Below are 19,222 nucleotides of genomic sequence, written 5' to 3'. Positions count from 1 at the left end.
CACGTTGTATTAAGCTAAGTTAGGAGATCTCGTGTATAGCAAAGCATGCAGTACACTGAAGGCTAGTCATGTTTCTTAGGTAACGACAGCCATGGGACATTTGTAAAGAAACGTTCCAGTTGTGGGTGGTCTATGGAATTCTATTCAAGCTTAATTCTGAACATCAAAGTTAAATGTACATGTTATTAAAAACATTATTGCTTAGTTATAATCGATAAGATCAACAAAGATATAAAAGATCAGTTGATACGAGCTTTAAATATTGATTTAGTCTTTATATTACAACGCATGCGTTGTTATAAATAATTTGCATATTCGTTGAGATACAGGACATGCCGCGCACATGCTTGTTTACCAGTCAGCTAATTGACACATATATGGGAATATTCAAGGATTGTACAGGAAAAGTCTTAAGAAGTGTCAAGTGTTTAAAATTGTATTTAACAGAACAAAATACGCTCGATTCCAATTGACTACAGAGGCAAGCAAACTGGTACCTATTCTGCACTGGAAGCCCCACGAAAAAGCTAACTGGTTTTAGACCATACGTCGACACACCCAACATGTTGATAATTAATTGTCACAGACGAGGAAAACCACATAAGGAACGAGGAATATTATGTTGTATAGGATATTACTGTCAACTGTAACAAGGAAACTTGTTGTCGTAGTCAATAATGCGTCAGTGCTATCCAAATCCAGTTTCTATACATTTCTATTTGCTTGAGAACTATATGCGTCGGTGCAATCCAGAACACGTTTCTATACATTTCTATTTGTTTGAGAATTATATATGTTACAGGTAAAATATGTTCCCATTTTGTTTATAAATCTCGTCAGTTATCCGCAATCAAATACTGATCAATAAATGCGTATGAGGAAATTTAACTCATAACTACATGTATGGTGGAATGAGTGGAAATGCATAATACGCTGACACCAATGTTCAGCAGCAAGATTACAAATGATGTATTTGGTCGAAAACTCATAATGTGAAATATTTTATTTTACCTTTCTAGTTCTGATAGTTTGAGGAACTAAGATTTTCTTTTATGAACAATTCCAAAATTCCATAATTGTGGATGCAAGAACACAAAACTAATACTCGCATCAACAGGGTTTATTGCGTGACGTTTGACAGTTTACAGATTATACTTGGAGCCATGGCTTTAGAACGATTGGTGACGAGTCGGTAACGAGTTGAACAGTTGATGAGGTTCAGAAAACTACAATAAACAACAGCTTTCTGTAAATTCAGAAAATATTTACCAATTTTCCTAGTATTAAACACATTCAAAATTACATCCAAATGAAGCAATAAATATATTGACTACATTGAAATTAGGCATAATTAACAAGCACACATTTGCAAATATGATGTAAAGGTTGTGTGAAATATCTAAACAATTTTGCACTAATTTAATATTTTGGTATATGTACAATTTCAGGGTGTTCAGAAATAAACATAAAACCTAACAATGAAAGGGAAAGGTACTCACATGTGTCTTTACATAGTTCAAATATAGCAGACAGTAAGGTGAGAACCTGGCAGCATGGAGGTCCAATACACACTGGTGAGCATGTGCTTCGAAATGCATGAGCTTTGAAGAGGTCGTGACGTGACATGTGAGCTTTGACATTGCACGTGAAGGTTAAGGTCACGGGGTAGTGGAAAATTACTGAGAACATGAAAACATGGTCAACACGTATCTTAGAATTGATCAATACTACGTGGAAATTAAACTTTAGAACGTTAGTGTAATACCATCGGACCACCATGGATAATAAGTTAAATCAATTGTAATATCTTAACCTGATTTCATGTCATTTCACTAACAGTTCATACTTTGAAACATTAGGAAAACTTGCATCTAAAATAATATTTACCTTTACCATAGTACACTACGATATTGCGGTGTGGCGATATTGCGAAACGATAGAGCGATATTGTGATGACACGACACGACATGTCTGTGACATAACTGAACATGTTATAATAAGATTTCCGCATCTTTTCATGTTCAGGATTTAGCAGTGAATAAGTTTGATAAACGCAAGCATAAATATCGAATACTCAACGAGTTCCCGTGTAATACCAAGCTTATCAAACGAGTGAATAGTTCTGATAAAATTGGCAGTACATAATCACGCGCTTTTTGTTATTAAACGATGGCATATTTAACGGTCGAGTAATAAGCTTATATATTGAATGAGGAAGCCCGAAAGCACCATTTTGCTAGAAGAGGCACAAGTGTAAGGCTACAACAACATAATACAACATGTTTTCCAATGGCAAAACCATCGCCAATTTATACTTATGTTTCAGTTTTCATGTATACCATTATATACTATTATATATTTGTAAAAACGTAAATAAAGAAGATAATAGATAATGATAACATTAAATTCAAACCCAATGTTCTCGATAAGCATTCTGTTTTACAGTCCTCATAATAGTCATGAATGGTAAAATCTATACATACTCATCAAAATATGAAACGTGTAACACATGTGGGAAGTAACACATATTTGTTGCACATCTAAAAGCTTCATGTGTGAAAACATATTGCAAACGGGACAAAAGTGAACACGTGTCCTATATGAAGACATGACACGGAAAATGTCAAGGTAATGAGATCTCAATATCCCCTGGCACCGCCTGATAACGCACTCACGAGGTTGTTGTTACGAGGTGATTTCCAAATTTAAACCCAAAGGTTCAACAAGAAATCTATTCATACAGAACTAAATTGTGAAATAAATAAATGACCACACAAGATCAACGAGTAATAATTATATTTAAAAACAGCTTTACATATACAATCACAAAAGAGCCATAGAAGGACATTGTACATTGTTGTTTCATACGAATATTACTGTTGCACATGTTGCATGGAGTCCAGCATTGTCAGGTTGAAACATAATTAATGTGATGAAAACGTGCGGCTACACAATTTTATCAAAATAGCGTTGTGCCGTTCTGTTGCCTGGCACTGGGTTTGTTCTTCCGGTGTGAAAGAAATCCGCCCCTATTATTACACCGCAAAAGCATATTCTGTTGATCAGCCTTCGTCGGCCGGTACACCCCTTGCTTTCAAACATTCTCAGTTCCTCATAAATAGATAAACCAAACGTCACTTTTCAATATCGTTACTGCAATCCTCCTGCTTCCAATCGTCGGACGAGGTTGTTCCGCTGTGCTTCAGTCAGAAGTGAAATGACGTCACAGTGAAACAGATGCTAACAGTCAACTTTTAGACAACTTTTAGTCAATTTTGGTTCTGTAACTCAATATCACTGTATCGGAACATCGCATCAGTTTGTTACAGTCGCTCTGTTGCGCGATATCGTGTTGATATGTCGGAGCGATATGGCGATGACCTACCTCAGAAAACGTATCTTTTTATAACCTGTTGTAGAAAATGCAGAGAACTACAACAGGAATACCTCTGTGACACATCTTACCATCGACAACATATGTTTTATGTGCACCAACCCTGCCTTTCATAGGCTAGCTTTGATTATACACCAACATGATCTAATGACGTCATAGTTAAACCGACGCTAACAGTCAACATTTTGACATCGTTAGAACACGAAATAAAACATTTTTTACACAAATTCTACATTTAACCCAATATGCATAAAATGAATTTACTTTTCAATAACTCACGACTAGGAACATTGAGAAAACTGTCCAAATTCTGTAAAATCACCATGTCATTGTTTAAATATATCAAGTAACGCTCCCTCTTTCTGAATTGAACATATATTGCTGCCATAGTAAATCTGTATACATATACATGTATGTTTGCTCGGCAAAGATGTTTTTGTATATATCCTATATTTATATGTATATGTATTATGTTGTTGAAATACTTTTGTACCTCTGATTCCGCTGATGGCGGCCTGAGTGTAAATAAAGTTCACTTCAGTTCAGTTCAGTTCAGATAACCCATAACCACCCCACTGCATAACCCTGCACGTGCACTGATCACGTTGTCATGTGGTGTTACTTGTCTCATATGCACGTAACTGCTGTTGCGCTTTGAACGACTCAGACATGTTTATGGTGCAGGTAGTAGTGTCACTTTGTCACAACTTTGGATCATTTTCATTGTATTATTCTCAAGGCATTTGTAGAGGGCAAATCAGCCGCGGTTTGAGTTGGAGATTTGAAAGTCACAACGCAATTATGCAATGTCGCTCCATTGCAATACCGTCATATCGCATTTTGGCAATATATTGTTATATTGTCGTATTGCGTGACCATATCGCATTACACCTTTTTCCGCTTCATCGCCATGTCATGGCGCGTTATGGTCATGGCTTGTCGTTCTATCGTTATGACGTGTTGTACTGTCGCCATATCGTATTGTGCTGTCATAATGTCGTGTCGTTCATTCACCGCATCGTCTCATTCTAGCGCTTTTTCAGTGTGTGTTTTCTCTGTGTCGTTTGTGTCTGTATCGCAATATCACTGTATCGTATCGGAACATCGTATCAGTTCGAGTATTGCTTTGGCGATGGTCTCCCTCAGTGACTGAATGAGTGAGTATGGTTTTACGCCGCTTTTAGCAATATTCCAGAAATGGGCTTCACACATTGTACCCATGTCGGGAATCGAACCCGGGTCCTCGGCGTGACGAGCGAACGCTTTAACCACTAGGCTACCCGACCGCCCCGGTTTCCTTCAGAAAACATTGTATCTTTTTATAACCTGTTGTAGAAAATGCAGAGAACTACAACAGGAATATCTCTGTGATACATCTGATCATCGACGACATATGTTTCATGTGCACCAACCCTGCCTTTCAAAGGCTAATGTTGATTATAAACCAACATGATCTAGCTCGAACTTGGCTGACTGCATCATCATAACATTCACTCACTCACAGTGATTCAATAGCACTTCCTCGTAGTTATCTACGCATTCGTGGATTTGTAAATATTCTTATCTAGTCTATTCTGACAACACAAACGAGACGTATGTAAAACAAGGATGTAAAATAATGTTGTATATAAGAGGCCGTGTAACTGATGTCATACTCACACCCGCTTTGGTCGCCCTGTCACATGTGGATTTGATTTTCCATCCTGCCATCTCGGAAGACATCTGGGATCTTCATCCCTTAGTTTCATGGGAACCAGAAACAGCCGAAGGAGAGGATGATTTACAAGTGTTTCAGTTTGGTTGTTCTTTTGACGGTGCTGCAAAGTGGCAAGGGTAAGTAACTCTGTTGTTTCCCCAGTATCTTCTACAAAACACTGTTGTCACCAAAGTATATCTCTGTTTGGAAATGATCTATTAACTGATATTATTACAAAGAATAAAGATGTATGGTTTAATCGGCTTTTCAATCAAGATCGAATTTCACGCGTAAGGAAAACTATAAATGTCACACGGTTGGGGATTTCAAAAAACATATGTTGGGGATTGTTTTTCAATAGAATGGAGAATTGTCCATGCATAATTTCGAACACAAAATTGAATCCGCATAATTTGTTGGGATCACAATTACTTAATTATTTGTGATTTATATCTGATAACATGATCCAAGTCTTGTTACGATTAGATATTGTATTACCTCGTATGAGGTCAAGACTACATGTACCATTGGTGGAATTAAACACGCAAACCTGCAGTACATCCATTTATGTTCATGAAAACAAAACAACTTTCAAACAGCCATAAATAATATATCGTACGCGGTACAAAAGGTGATCAGGTATTTAGCACAGACTAGATATGTTTAAGATCTATGCACTTTTGAATTTTTTGCATATGTTTCGGAATTGTATTTAGGAGACAAAAATATTTTGTGTTAAAATTCGAAAAACAAATATAACGTTAAGGAAAACATACGAGTAACGAGCATGTTCTCTATCTAAAAACACACATCACCAGTTTCTAAAGCATAAAAGGAATAGTTTATTTTCAAAACGTTCATGCGCTATACAAACTTTTAAATAAAAATATCACTTCAGAGCGCACGTGACACGTGTCGCCGTAAGCGAAGTCTACTATCAAAAGGTCCTCAAATCATACTTTCCTGGTTCGAGTCCTACTGGCGACACATGTTTTCCTACAAATATTGAAATAATTGAATTGAGTGTCAAATTGAAAACCAGTAAAGAATTCCGAAAATCTATGTTTACATTAATGGAGATAGTATAGAACCGAATGATTGTTGAGCGGTCCATTCATGGAAAATATTGGATCTCCTAAACATTACATTGACGTCACAGATGTGTCACCCCATATGTGTCATCACTGATTTTCAATGATCCATTCATATAATTTCAATCACGAGTTTGCCTTCAACGTCCAATGGAATCTGTTTCTGCAGATAATGGAGACTGATTATTCTCTGGCATTGACGTTTTACATTATATCATGTACGGCAAATCATGGGCGAGGACATGTAGCCATGAAAAGACTTGCTAATAGTTGTTGGTGTTTTTCGAAAACATTGGTAAAGTGATTTCATATATTTTGTTACTCCACTCATAATTGCTCATTATATTTAAGAGTTGGACAACGCTTAACTTACAACAACTCACTTTACACGTTCCCTATGGACATTTGGGTTCGGAACTGGTCCACAGTACCACATGCTAGTATAGTTGGGACCGTGTGGTCAGTCTCGGTGACTTTGCCCCGACGACTTGGGACGCTGACAAAGCTATCAACTATTGCTTGCCTGATCCTGATTCGATTATCTATATAGCTAATATAGCTACAGAAATGTTGTTTGTTTGTTTGTTTGTTGTGAAACCCAATTTGGTCACGACGACGTGCACTAAACCAAGTCACCGAACCTGACCACCCGATCCATACAGTCGCCTCCATAGGTTGCTTGACCGGAATACTCTTGACCGGAATCCCAAAGGAAATTTTAAAATACTATAGATGGTAATATAATATAGTTCTCACCATGAAGTGGCTGATTTCCACGGGACACCCACGTGGTAAAACAAAACGCAAACCACAACAATAACTGTGTTCACAAAAGATATACCTATCAATAGTGCAATATCATCACTATTCCTTTCAAAGGAGGGGCGGTTGGGTAGCCTAGTTGTTAAAGCGTTCGCTCGTCACGCCGAGGACCCGGGTTCGATTCCCGACATGGGTACAATGTGTGAAGCCCATTTCTGGTGTCCCCCATCCGTAATATTCCTGGAATATTGCTAAAAGCGGCGTAAAACCATACTCACTCACTCACTCACTCACTCCTTTCAAAAGTGTGCGTGTGCGTCTGTGGTGTGACATAATGACGGTCTGGCCTAGATATTCCTCTGGGGTTTGTCTGGAGCATGTTTGTTTCAAACAACGGGTACCCGGAACTGATATTACACGGATGTATGATGGTCCAGTCGTCTGAAGCTCCATATTTCGTTGTGCAGAGTTGCGCGCCAGATGCTTATGATTGTTAATGATCCCAGATTCGCCCAAGCTGTCTAAGAAATATAATATGTCCAGGCATTATCTGTTGTCTATAAGACGATGCTTTTAAGGCCACGAATTAAATTAGTAAGATTAAGAGGGCGATGCCCAAACATATGTTTTTCGATTTTATTATTGTCTTGTCCTTTATTGATTATATTAAACTTAACATTATACATCCACAGACAGGGTCGTCTAGCTGATAATAATGAATGTAACAACTGTTAGCTATTACGTTTAGTTAACTTACTATTACATATTTTATGTATCAAAACAGATGCAAGATAATAATTTTTACGCAACACCCCAATCCGTCAAAGATTTATCAACTAATTTTTTTCACATGAACAAAACGTAAAGGGACCAAGATACACCCCAAAACGCAAAAGTTAAAAGTGATCAATTACACCTAGTCACTGACAATTTCGAGAGTTCCCCTCGATTACTCCTGAAAATATAGAGATTAAGATTAAAGCGTTTGTGACGTCCTGGGTAACTTAATGTAATACATACAGCCCCGAAGTGTGAACGTAGTCCCCTTGGAAATAACCAGGAACATTGAGTTTGTCTGCATTTGCGACGGACTGGTCGAATGCAGCCAGCAGATCGACGACCGTTGTAATGAAGAGCTACGTTCATGACGGAGTTATTTGAATGGCATTGACCTTGTTGAATGTTACGACACTATTAGGATTCCTTTTGTCCAGAGACAGACATTATTCAGACTGTATCAATTTTGACTCTGCAATAGTCAGGACACAGTTACATGTATTCGAGTTTTGCACGTGGTTCCGCGAAGGGTGTGGTTCACGGATGCAGCACTTCCGTCGTCCTTTGAACTCGCCGCCTACATAATATATGGATGTAATATCGTTTTGAATTGACTTTACAGGTGAAGACTACGTGGTGGCTCTGGCATATAGAGGCAAAGACTCGTACATCAGGTACACAGCCGGAGAAACCGGGGGCCTGATGGAGATACAGTATCCACACTTCGCCAAAAGAACATCCAATGTGTTGGGTCCCTTCCAGGGTACTTGGCACCCTGTAAGCGATAAGATGAAAATCACTAGTGTTGTAGAAAATACAGCTGTCGTTGTAAGCGGAAGTGACGAAAATGTAAACATTGTGGTAGCCGCTGACGGTGTATTCTCTCCTCTTCCTATATCTGCCCTTGGAACCAAGTACATTCTACCTTCCAGTCTTGTACCCAACAGTAGTTATCAATCCTTGCTACTGATAGCTACACACAACATGAGCACCAATGTTGATATATCCTTTCGAATAGAAAAAGGAAGTGTTAACTTTGTCAACTACGTATACGGTGACGGCGATACTCTGCCCCTCAAACTTGATCCATATCAAACGGTAATGATGTCAACCCCACATGATCTGAATGGAACGGTCATTAACAGTGGACACAGTGTGGCCGTCTACAGTGGTATAGACTATGCCTCGAAGTACACTGTGTATGACCAACTACTGCCTGTCAAGCACCACGGGCAGGAGTATGTTGTTGCTGTAGATGACACCAAGCTGGAGCTGCAGATCATCAGTGAACACAGCCACGTGCAGATTACGTTCAGTACCTGGGCCACAGTCTCTACAGGTGAGCGTCGTCTCTATAACCGCTCACTTGAACAGGGAGAAAGTCTTCACTTCACCACCACACGCCCGGTACTGGTGACACTCAGTAGAACAGATGGTTACAGCAGTGTCTTCACAACTGTACCACCTGTACACTCTTACGTCACACACAGGGGTGTCTGGTTTCAAGGTAACAATCTAAATACAACATTAAAGATAATAACTGAGAAGACATCGAGTGTGTTGATTAAAAACAAACAACTCAACGATGTTCTGACATGGACAGATGTACCGGGCAGCAGATACAAAGTTGGCACAGTGACACTTTCTCCACAACAATATACACGTTTTACGTCCATTTCCAGCGACCTCCCCTTCACAGCACTGTCTTTTTATAACGGATCGGTCCATAACATCGGCTATAATGTGTCTGCAGAGGAGGCAGTACATTATACAGGTATGTGACACAGTTACCTTTATGATCATGACATTATGGTCGACAACTTACAATGTTTTGAATACACTGATGTAGGTTTATACCGTGTGGGCTGTGTAGTAATGTGTGTAATATGTTGATGGTCTGTCCAGTTGTCTGAGGCGCCGCTGCGTGGAGTAGATTCCGCCCTATGAGGATTCCTCTTTGTTAATACCAAATCCCTGCATACAGATTTCATACAACTTGTATACTCCTAACATTTGGCTCACGTGCCATGATATTACTAAACTTATTTTATAAAAGGGAAGTTAAAACTCATTTCATTATAAATGATTACACGCCAAACACTATAGTTTTACCTGTTACAAATTACTTTTTGACTTCTGCATTTAGGGAACATATGACTGATATGTCAAGGATAGGCTCTCTCTTACCGTTGCCTATAGATATGCTTTACTTACGTAACGTTGTATAACTCAAAATCCTTTATTCTAACATAGACATCTGTGCCAAAGAAGATACTGGTATTACTTCGTCTAATCATAAGGTTATCAAATGCATAAACATTGACATGCCTCACAGGTGAAAGTTACTTGATGGCAGTGGCGGAATACGATCCCCCCTCTAACAACCACCCCCGGATACTCGCCACTGCTGGGGAGACAGGAGGCCAGTGGCAGGTACAGGATCCTCTCGCCGGGCGTGTCTGGTCTCGACGCTTCAATCCTTACAACACAGACTACTTTTATCCTAATACCACAACAACCAAGGTAGTGCTTGTGCGTGTGAGAGCTGCTGTTCATATCAATGTGAAGCTGACCCCTTACACATCATTCTCTCCCCTTCCTGTGTCCGCACTAGGCACCAAGTACATCATTTCTTCCTGTCTTCCCACTGACAACATATACAGATACACAAGATACAGAGTAGTCTTAGTGATAGCTACACACAGCAAGAAGGCGGATGTTGACATTATCTTCAGATTGGAGGGCAACGTCACCTATAAGGACAGAGCGTACAGCAACGGGGACACCCTCAGTATCAGATTAGATAAGTATCAGACTTTCTCCATAACCAGTTCATCTGATATGACCAGAACCATTGTTAAAGCCACGGAAACAATAGCTGTCTACAGTGGAACATACTATACGACGTCGAAATTCATCTCTACCTACGAGCAGTTACTGCCTGTGAAACATTATGGAAGTGAGTATATTGTCGCTATCAAATATTCTTCTTACTATCGAAGGAAATCGATTACCCTGCCATACCAACTTCAAGTTGTTACTGACCACAGTGACTCGAGCATCATGTTTAATAATGGTTCTTCCGTCTCTGTGGGTAAAGATGGACTGTACCGTGAACAATGTGGACCTTTTGAAACATTTTACTTCAACACCACAAAGCCAACCATGGTCACATTGTGTTCTATTGGGATGCGTTATAAGGTTGTGCCTGGTGGGTTAATTGTTGTACCACCTGTAACCCTCTACTCTAAACAAACAACCCTAAAAGCCCAAGGCACCAGGGCAATATTGACAGATAAAGACAACAACAATTTACACGTTCAAGAAATCCCAAACACTCTCTCTACAGTTTTCACTCCCCCGATAAAGTGGAAGGAAGTTCCAGGTACAAGATACAAAGTGGGAATATTACAAAGTGGTCAACACATAACAGCAATTCGTTCTAATTCTTCCTTTGCTGTCCTTGGATACGATTATGATAATATATACAACGGAGGATACAATTTTAGGACACATCTTGATGCAGGTAGGTCTTTTCATGTACAATTATATGTAAAAATTAAAAGCCTACATTCCTGTGATGCATTAATTTGATTTTAGGTAGGTCCTTCAGTTCTTCACTTGGAGTCTACCGTCTCCTCAAGACACATGTCCATGTACCTATAGATATATGAGGGTAATTCTTTGAAGTAATAATCAACAGAATTCGCATGGTCATTTGAGAACAAAGCCTGTCATAATAGGTCCAATGCCATGTGGGGACTTCAGGTCAGAATAGGTTCCAAGTAGGCTAATGTGTCGATATTCATAATATCAGTCATTAGCTTGTTTGGCTGAGACCAGAAGTAATAATATTCCTGGAATGTTGCTGAGTGCGGCAAACAAAGTGTGTCCCGACTAAACTTGGGTGTGGTATCGAAGATCTGTGACTTTGCTGATTGTTAATGTGTTCCGACGACATAGATCTTTGACTCGGTCACTGGCTACAAGCTGCTGTAGTGTTAAAGGAGTTTACATCAAAATAGTTCACACAAACGCAACTTTGTCAATAATATGTAGCAATCATTGTGCCTAGTATTCGAATGTACCCCACGCCATAAAATACTGAATACTGAAATAATGTGGCTTTACACTAAGCCACCTATCCCTCTGTGGTGTGGGAATATATTTACTGCTGGGTATACTGCAATACTTGTGTCAGTTATCAAGACAATGCATACCCTGATTCGTTCCAGAGACCTCTACACCAGATGGAAATGGAAACAAGTTGACTACAGATGATTCTTTCCAAGGTGAATAATTAATGCTACTCTTTTTCTCGGCCGTCGTTCACCATCTGCCATATTTATCAACATTCTCCTTGCCATCAGATTTCCCAAACATATCTTGATGCATTCATAACAGCGCCCCGTTTCTGAGCAGATCATAAACGTCACCACCTTCACAGCTTTGCAACTTAAACACTGGTATCCGAAAGTCGCAGTGCTACAACTGCTTTGTGAAACTAGACCAAGGAGCGATTGTATAGCTCTGCCCGAGACAATAATAAATCCCAGACTTTTTTTAAGAAGGACAGGTTACAAAAGCAAAGTTGTGAGTTATATTCTTTCTATCTTCTTTTTCCCCATACAGGCTGCATTAATGCGGTTGTTTTGTGACCATGTCTGGAACATGAACACCATAATTTTTATTACACATTCAGGAGTGATAAAAAGAACAATTATATTCTTACAGTGGCAGCAACTTTTATGTTTTATGTGGTGAAGAAAACGACACTTGTGCTGCAAATGACGTCATCATTCAATATGATACGTGCAAAGTGTTTGGAGCAACAACACTTTACTGCAACATGTCTTTATATCTTGACGTATCAAATCTTAAAAAATAATACGGCCTCCATATACAGTTCCTTATATAATCAACCTTTTTCATTTCAGCAGAACCGGACAACGCGGCGCTGATCGTGGGGATAATCTGTGGGATTGTTATTGTGGCTCTCCTGGTCGTCTTTATGGCATATGCGTTCTATACGTAAGTATTTATATGTGTATAGTAAATGACATTTGCTTCTCAAAAATGATGATTCCTAGTTCATGAATATGGTGACAACTTATTACATTCATTGAACTGTGGCAAATCTGGTAAAAATCTATGCAAATGATTGTCGATGCCAATTAAACAATATTTTCCAAACACAATGGAGTGAATGTTGCTGTATATGCAGCCAGTAGCAGCGTTATATGACTGATGCGTGTAAATGAACGACACAGGGTCAGCCAATCTAGTGGTTGAGAGCATGAGCAAAGATACACAATCAAGTCATATATTGTGTCAACCCAATTAGCATTTTGGTCGGCTGTTATGTCAAACAGGGTGTCATTAGGAAGTATACTGCCCCTGAATCAAATCGAGGATGAATAGCAGAACGACACAGGGTCAGCCAATCTAGTGGTAGAGAGCATGAGCAAAGATACACAATCAAGTCATATATTGTATACTGCCCCTGACTCAAATCGAGGATGAATAGCAAATTCAAGATCACTGACACCAATCGCGATAAGAGTGATCTTGTGCTGTCCTATCGGTTACATATAACATAATTGTGGAGTGATCTCAGACAGGAACAGATATGTGTAGTAACATAGCGGTACCAGTCGTAGCCAGTAGGCTTGCTGAAACCCATTAATACTTGTCATGAAAACGGTTATGTCTATGACAATGAAACTAATTCATCCACTTTGTTAAAAATCAAACATCATATCAGTGGCAGTAAAAGCTTTAAACTATTTCTGGTATTTGCCATGTTAAGTATATGATTATCTTGTGGATATATAACCGCCTTGGTTAATAGTCATGGAAAAAAAAATGTTTTCTCAGCCACAGTTTTAGTTATCTGTCTATATCATATTGCTCAGCCTACCCCAACATACACTATTACGAACACCCAATTCATTGAGCATGCTTACTACATGATTAGTTTGGATAAATCGCTCTCCGTATAACGTCTAACACAGTAGCCGAACCCCTTTCCTTTTCAAGCCCTTTTGTCGTTCTGGCCAGCTTAGTTATTCAAGTAAACCGAACACTGGACGCCTCAGAGGGTCTACGTCGCTACATGAGTGCAATAATCTTGGACGCGACGTTAAACCCCATTTCATCTCACCTCACGTATATCATATATTCCGATTACCATTGTAAATCTGAAGGACACGTTTAGATCTTTTGGATCATATTGTTTTCCATCTGCAGTCAGCCTTATATTGATGAAACACAAGAAGAATACACGTCATCAAATTATGATGATAGGCAGGAACTGTACCGATCGTAACATAAGTGTAACATAGGCTCAAAAATGAAAGCAAATGCCATCTAAAGAAAAAACAATATGTGAAATGTTGGACTTCCTCATTGATACCATCTATGTAACATTTGGGATTAAGATATTCAGGCAAGAAGTAGGCATCCCCAAGGGTCACCAGTTGTGCTTTCCTCCTTGCTGATCTGTTTCTTTTTGCATGTTTCTTTATTTCCGCTCGGATTGGCAAAGTCAAAACAACGTAGTTTGGTCAAGAAGTTTAACTTAAGCTTCAGGTATATCGATGATCTTATATCGTTCAATAACCATCAAATAGACAATTCCCTTCCGCTGATTTACTTACCCACCTGAACTATAAAAAAAGTGTGTCAGGTAAGATACGTTCGCCTTTTCGCGAACAACTGGTTTCATCACTATTTGACAGTGATTCATAAACGCGTTCGGAATCGCTTTTGGGAGATTTCTGATGAATTTTGAAAGGGTGTTGTCGCATTTATTTATGATAGGGTAGCACTAAGATTGCTTCGTGGGACGGGTCCTGGTCCCAATTTTAGTCGGACTTTACGGCCAACATCCTGCCCTACACTGACCCAGAATCCCAACAGAGTTTCTTACAGAGAACATCTTCTTGGTTTGTCAGCACCATGCACATGCCCATGGATTTCGCCCTTGTGGAAAACGTCTACATGTATAACATTGGGGGCGTTGGATTAGACTAGTGGTTAAAGCATTCGCTCGTCACGCCGAAGACCCCACACTATGATGGGTGCGGTGACTGAAGCCCATTTCTGGTGATCCCCTCAGTGATATTTCTGGAATATTGTAAAACGCGGCGTAACACTATACTCACCCACTCATAACGTTTGGTATTGTTAAAATAGTACGATTGTTTTGTTTGTTGCTCAGCAATATTGCAGATATAAAAAGGCTGTAACACATTAAGATGTGATGACGTAGATCTTATGTTGCGACCTTGAATACCAACTGTTCAGATGAATATACTTTAAGGTGGATTAACCACGGTAGTTTTCTATGTTTCTCTCTATATTTTTGTAGCCGCAGGAAGATGATGCCAGTTAAGAGAGTTGCAGAACAAGATGCCGATGCTCCCCCGACCTCCAACATCTACACGGTGCTTGACAGTGTCGCTGAAGGTGCAGCAGATGAGGCCACCTACACGGGGCTAACAACTAACTGCACACCTGTCGACGTCAGCATCGTCGACAGTGCTGCCACATATGTTAATTTCGACTGCGGAAAATAACTCGAAAGTTAACACAAATGCATCGAAGTGTTATGGAAACACATTCTGAGACATTACCATGTCTTAGTGTAAAAACGTATATTCTCTGCACACATTAACTAAACCTTCATGTTATACTTTATTATCTATGTACAAATGTTATATTTTCCAAAGAATATATCTAACGTTGTCATATGTGAATATTCAGAGGTTATGAAGAAATAGTATATGTCTCAGAATACACACAGATATTTGATTGTATTACATTACATTTCAAAAGGTAACTACTGTCGTATGTACATGTAGGTGGTGAATTTAATTCTACTTGAGCAAAGAATAATGCATCAACCAGGACATGACTCACGTACATGGATGCAACAACTGAAATTTATGAAACACAGAATGAAACATGGCAACATGTTCTTTGTCTTCTGAAACAATCTCTTGTCGAGCCATTTAACTAATATTCTTTGAGAACGGTCAGATAAGGGTGTATTAATTGAACGGGTTCCAGACCCCATTTGGTTTTAAGTAAAATAGGATCATTCACAATACCGCTACAACATGTTGATTGTGGAAATGGTCTTATCACTTTTATTTACCGGTTGATTAAACCAAAGGCTGCTTTCACTGACAGTAATTAACCAAATTTCTTGTGGTGAAACGAGTAACGCTGACCTCTGATCATTGGAAAAGGAAGAAGGAATTGAAACAACATTTTTAAGCCTTATTTTAGTTTTCAGTGTACCATTTCACTCACTGGGCTGCAATTGTGAATTAGGTGATCGATTTGCCAGTGTCACATGTGGGAGAATAAGGGCAAACCCACAGCAGAGATCTTATAACTTTTCATTTTTGGTTAAGCAACTTTTTATTTTATTCGTAAGGTTGTTTTTGCTATTATTTTATTCTTGTTGTTTATTGGGTTGTTTAGTATTCAATTACTTGATTACATACATGTCCATGCCACGCCGTGATATAACTGGAATACTGTTAAAAGCGGCGTTAAACCCAACTCACTCACTCATTCACATGTACATACAGCTTAAGCACTTTCAATTGTTTCTTCATTTTGGAACTAGAAACCTGGATGCTTTTGACAGAGGGTTTGGTTTAAGGTTGGTAACACGTGTACCCATAAAGTGAAGTAGCAGTTCCTATGAAGATATCATTCAGTTAAGTTTCAAATGAATGTTTAATGTGCTGAGCATATGTTCATTGTAACACAATGACTTAACATTGATATTCATTACATATGGTTTTATATATATTTTCAGCTTGTACTTGTGAATAGTTATTATGAGGTTATGTAAAACGTTCAACATAAGACTTTTCAGCATGCGACAAACCATCTTGATTACAAAACAGTTACATGTGGCAGCAGGTGAGGAAGTCTTCATGAAACTGGTCCCATTTGTTTTTGTATATATTGCATTATTGCGCGGCTCCTTCACGATAAGGCTATGTGGTGCATAAAGCACATCTCTTTAAAAACCAATTTCAATTTGTTGTGGTGAGTATCCCTGACATCCATTTCAAGGAAAAGCTCCGCACTGGGGTTAAATCGATGTTATTATAAAGTTAAGTTAAATTGCAGTTTAGATGTTGTATGTTCAACAATCTATACCCATCTGTGTTACTATATTAATATAGTATACACAGAACAGAACAACGCGACAACAGTCTCAAGCTAGTTTTTACTTTTTCAGTTTTCTTCATTTGGTCACAAGAGTTAGTCAGGTTTTTTTTAACAGTGATTCAATTATGTCACAGTAACCTAATGTGAGAAGATAGCCTTGCGTGATCGTTGAAGATGTTAGGTCGACTTTTTTGTGCAGCAACCTTTTCTTGTGTTTGACCATGCTTCTTATGATTTCATTGTTTATTGTTTACTGACACGATTCAACATTTAAACTACATTCTAATAATTTACTCTTGTAATATATATAGCTTTGTCATTTATTCATATATGCATATCTTTTAATCTGATATACTGGTATCTCTTTCATTTGCGTGAGGCTGTTTCTAAATTTTAAGACCACTTTAAACATTTTTAAATAATCTTGAGGCTTTTTTAAGATGATTTTGTTTAGATCTGATGTTTTCACATGAAATAAATTTCAGTAAAGTATTTCATGAAGCTTTGAAAAGTAATGTTTCGTTTGGAGATTTCTGAATATTGATTGTGATTCCAATTTTAACCTGCTAGAACCATACATGTTTCTTATATGTTTTATTTTCTTAGAATAAGCTTATTTCCATCCTTCAATAAACTTCTTTGCAAAGTTATAAAGCGACGTTCATCATTTGTAACAACTGCGGGGTACTGCAGACTCCTTACTTGTCTTGACTTGTACCATCATATATGCCTGTGTTTGTTCAGGTGAAAAATTGATTTCCCTTTGCATGTGTTTATGACAAGTGCCACCGGTGGGTCCTGGCATCATCACCATTTGATATCAGGACCAAAAACTATACACGTTTCAGATAAAAACGACACAACTATTTCCATAGTCATAAGCAGGTGTTCGCGAAAAGTTAAATGCAAAGACCTGTCAATTGATCACCTGATAGAAACAAGGGAACGTATGATACAAGTCAAAATAGGGAATTGCTTTGAACATTATTTTTGAGGCATCCACAAAAAAGACAGGCGAACGCCAACGGATATGTAATTCGGCTCAGACGAAACGTGGTAGCTATGTGCAGTGTGTGAAAAGGAAAGCTTTCAAATCTCAAAAAGCACTGTCAATGAAAACATCCGGTCCAGTTGTACATCAACCAGAAAGGATTGCAGTAGACATTACAAGCCCGCTGCCAGATACAGAAAGTAGGTAACCGTTTTATTGTGGTGGTTATGGACTATTTTACAAAGCATGTGGAATGCTATCCTACACCAGATCAGAGAGCACACACTGTCCAAAAACATCTTGTGTACGGTTTTGCTAGTTGGTATGGAGTTAAAAAAAAATCTGCATTCTAACCAAGGGAGAAACTTTGAATCACTAGTATTCAAATCTATGTGTGGGGAACTTGGTATCACAAAAAACGTACTAGTCCATATCACCCGAACTCTCAAGGAATGGGGGAGCCCTTTATGAGCACTATTGGAGATATGTTGAGCAAGTATATTGCTAAAAATTACTGTGACTGAGATGAACATCTGTCTCTGGTGACAAAGGCTTATAACTTCAGTGTACACAGTTCTTCCAATAGTACTCCAAACTACCATGTGCTTGGAAGAGTAATTAATCTACCAATAGATATCATGTATGGACCAACAGGGGAACAGACAAATATGGAAGAAAAGGGGAAATTTGTGGACGAAATGGAGTCACGGATTACCAAGGCTGATGAAATAGTGAAGGAAGATCATCCCAGCATCATTGGTATTATGATAGCAAAGTTGATGCTAAACCATTTCAAGCGGGGGATTTTTTAAATACTTTTTTTGTTCTACTGTACCAACAGGAGAATGCCATAAATTGTTTCTGCATTTGGATGGACCCTATTAAATACTTTCAAGTGAGTGATGGTTATGGTTTTACACCAGAAATAGGCTTCACACATTGTATCCATGTCGGGAATCGAAACCGGGTCTTCAGCGTGACGAGCAAACGCTTTAACCAGTAGGCTACCCGACCACCCCCAAATACTTTCAAACCTTTTTGTTGTGAACTATAGAATTTTAACCATAAGAAGATTGTAGTCCATAGTAATAGACTCAAATTGAGCAATAATGTGCAACCCTGTGCCTCAGACACTCCTCAACAAATTAAAGACGAGAATTGTTCATTCAAGTGAAAAACAGTACCGGGTAGTAATGGATTTTGTCTTTCTCAACGGTGAAATGAGTAACATTCCTTTACAGAAATTGACTTCTCTGTGCCTGTGTTACCCAGCAGTCTTCTATTAGAGGAAGGGAGAAGAATGAGACGGCCCC

At 38.7% G+C, this 19,222-nt stretch overlaps 1 protein-coding gene across 1 annotated transcript; it reads left to right on the top strand.

Annotated features, from left to right (window-relative positions):
• The first annotated feature begins 5,169 nt into the window (after positions 1-5,169).
• Positions 5,170-16,935, top strand: LOC125376982. Its single transcript, XM_048389736.1, has 6 exons — positions 5,170-5,227; positions 8,343-9,494; positions 10,056-11,246; positions 11,956-12,012; positions 12,658-12,751; positions 15,093-16,935. The coding sequence occupies exons 1-6, from the start codon at positions 5,170-5,172 to the stop codon at positions 15,298-15,300; spliced, it is 2,760 nt and encodes a 919-aa protein (XP_048245693.1). The 3' UTR covers positions 15,301-16,935.
• Positions 16,936-19,222: the final 2,287 nt, after the last annotated feature.

Source organism: Haliotis rufescens, unplaced genomic scaffold (genome assembly GCF_023055435.1).
Source record: "Haliotis rufescens isolate VD_foot unplaced genomic scaffold, xgHalRufe1.0.p SCAF_8, whole genome shotgun sequence".
In the NCBI taxonomy this organism is placed as follows: Eukaryota; Metazoa; Mollusca; class Gastropoda; order Lepetellida; family Haliotidae; genus Haliotis; species Haliotis rufescens.
Note: the sequence above shows the minus strand (reverse complement) of the source record. Positions and strands in the feature narration are given on the sequence as shown.

What these genes read in the sequence shown, in the direction of transcription:
- LOC125376982 (XM_048389736.1), top strand. Translation starts at nt 5,170, where the DNA reads ATGATTTACAAGTGTTTCAGTTTGGTTGTTCTTTTGACGGTGCTGCAA. An exon ending in GGTGCTGCAAAGTGGCAAGG is followed by an intron (nt 5,228 to 8,342) that starts GTAAGTAACTCT and finishes TTGACTTTACAG; the next exon opens with GTGAAGACTACGTGGTGGCT. An exon ending in ATGGCATATGCGTTCTATAC is followed by an intron (nt 12,752 to 15,092) that starts GTAAGTATTTAT and finishes ATATTTTTGTAG; the next exon opens with CCGCAGGAAGATGATGCCAG.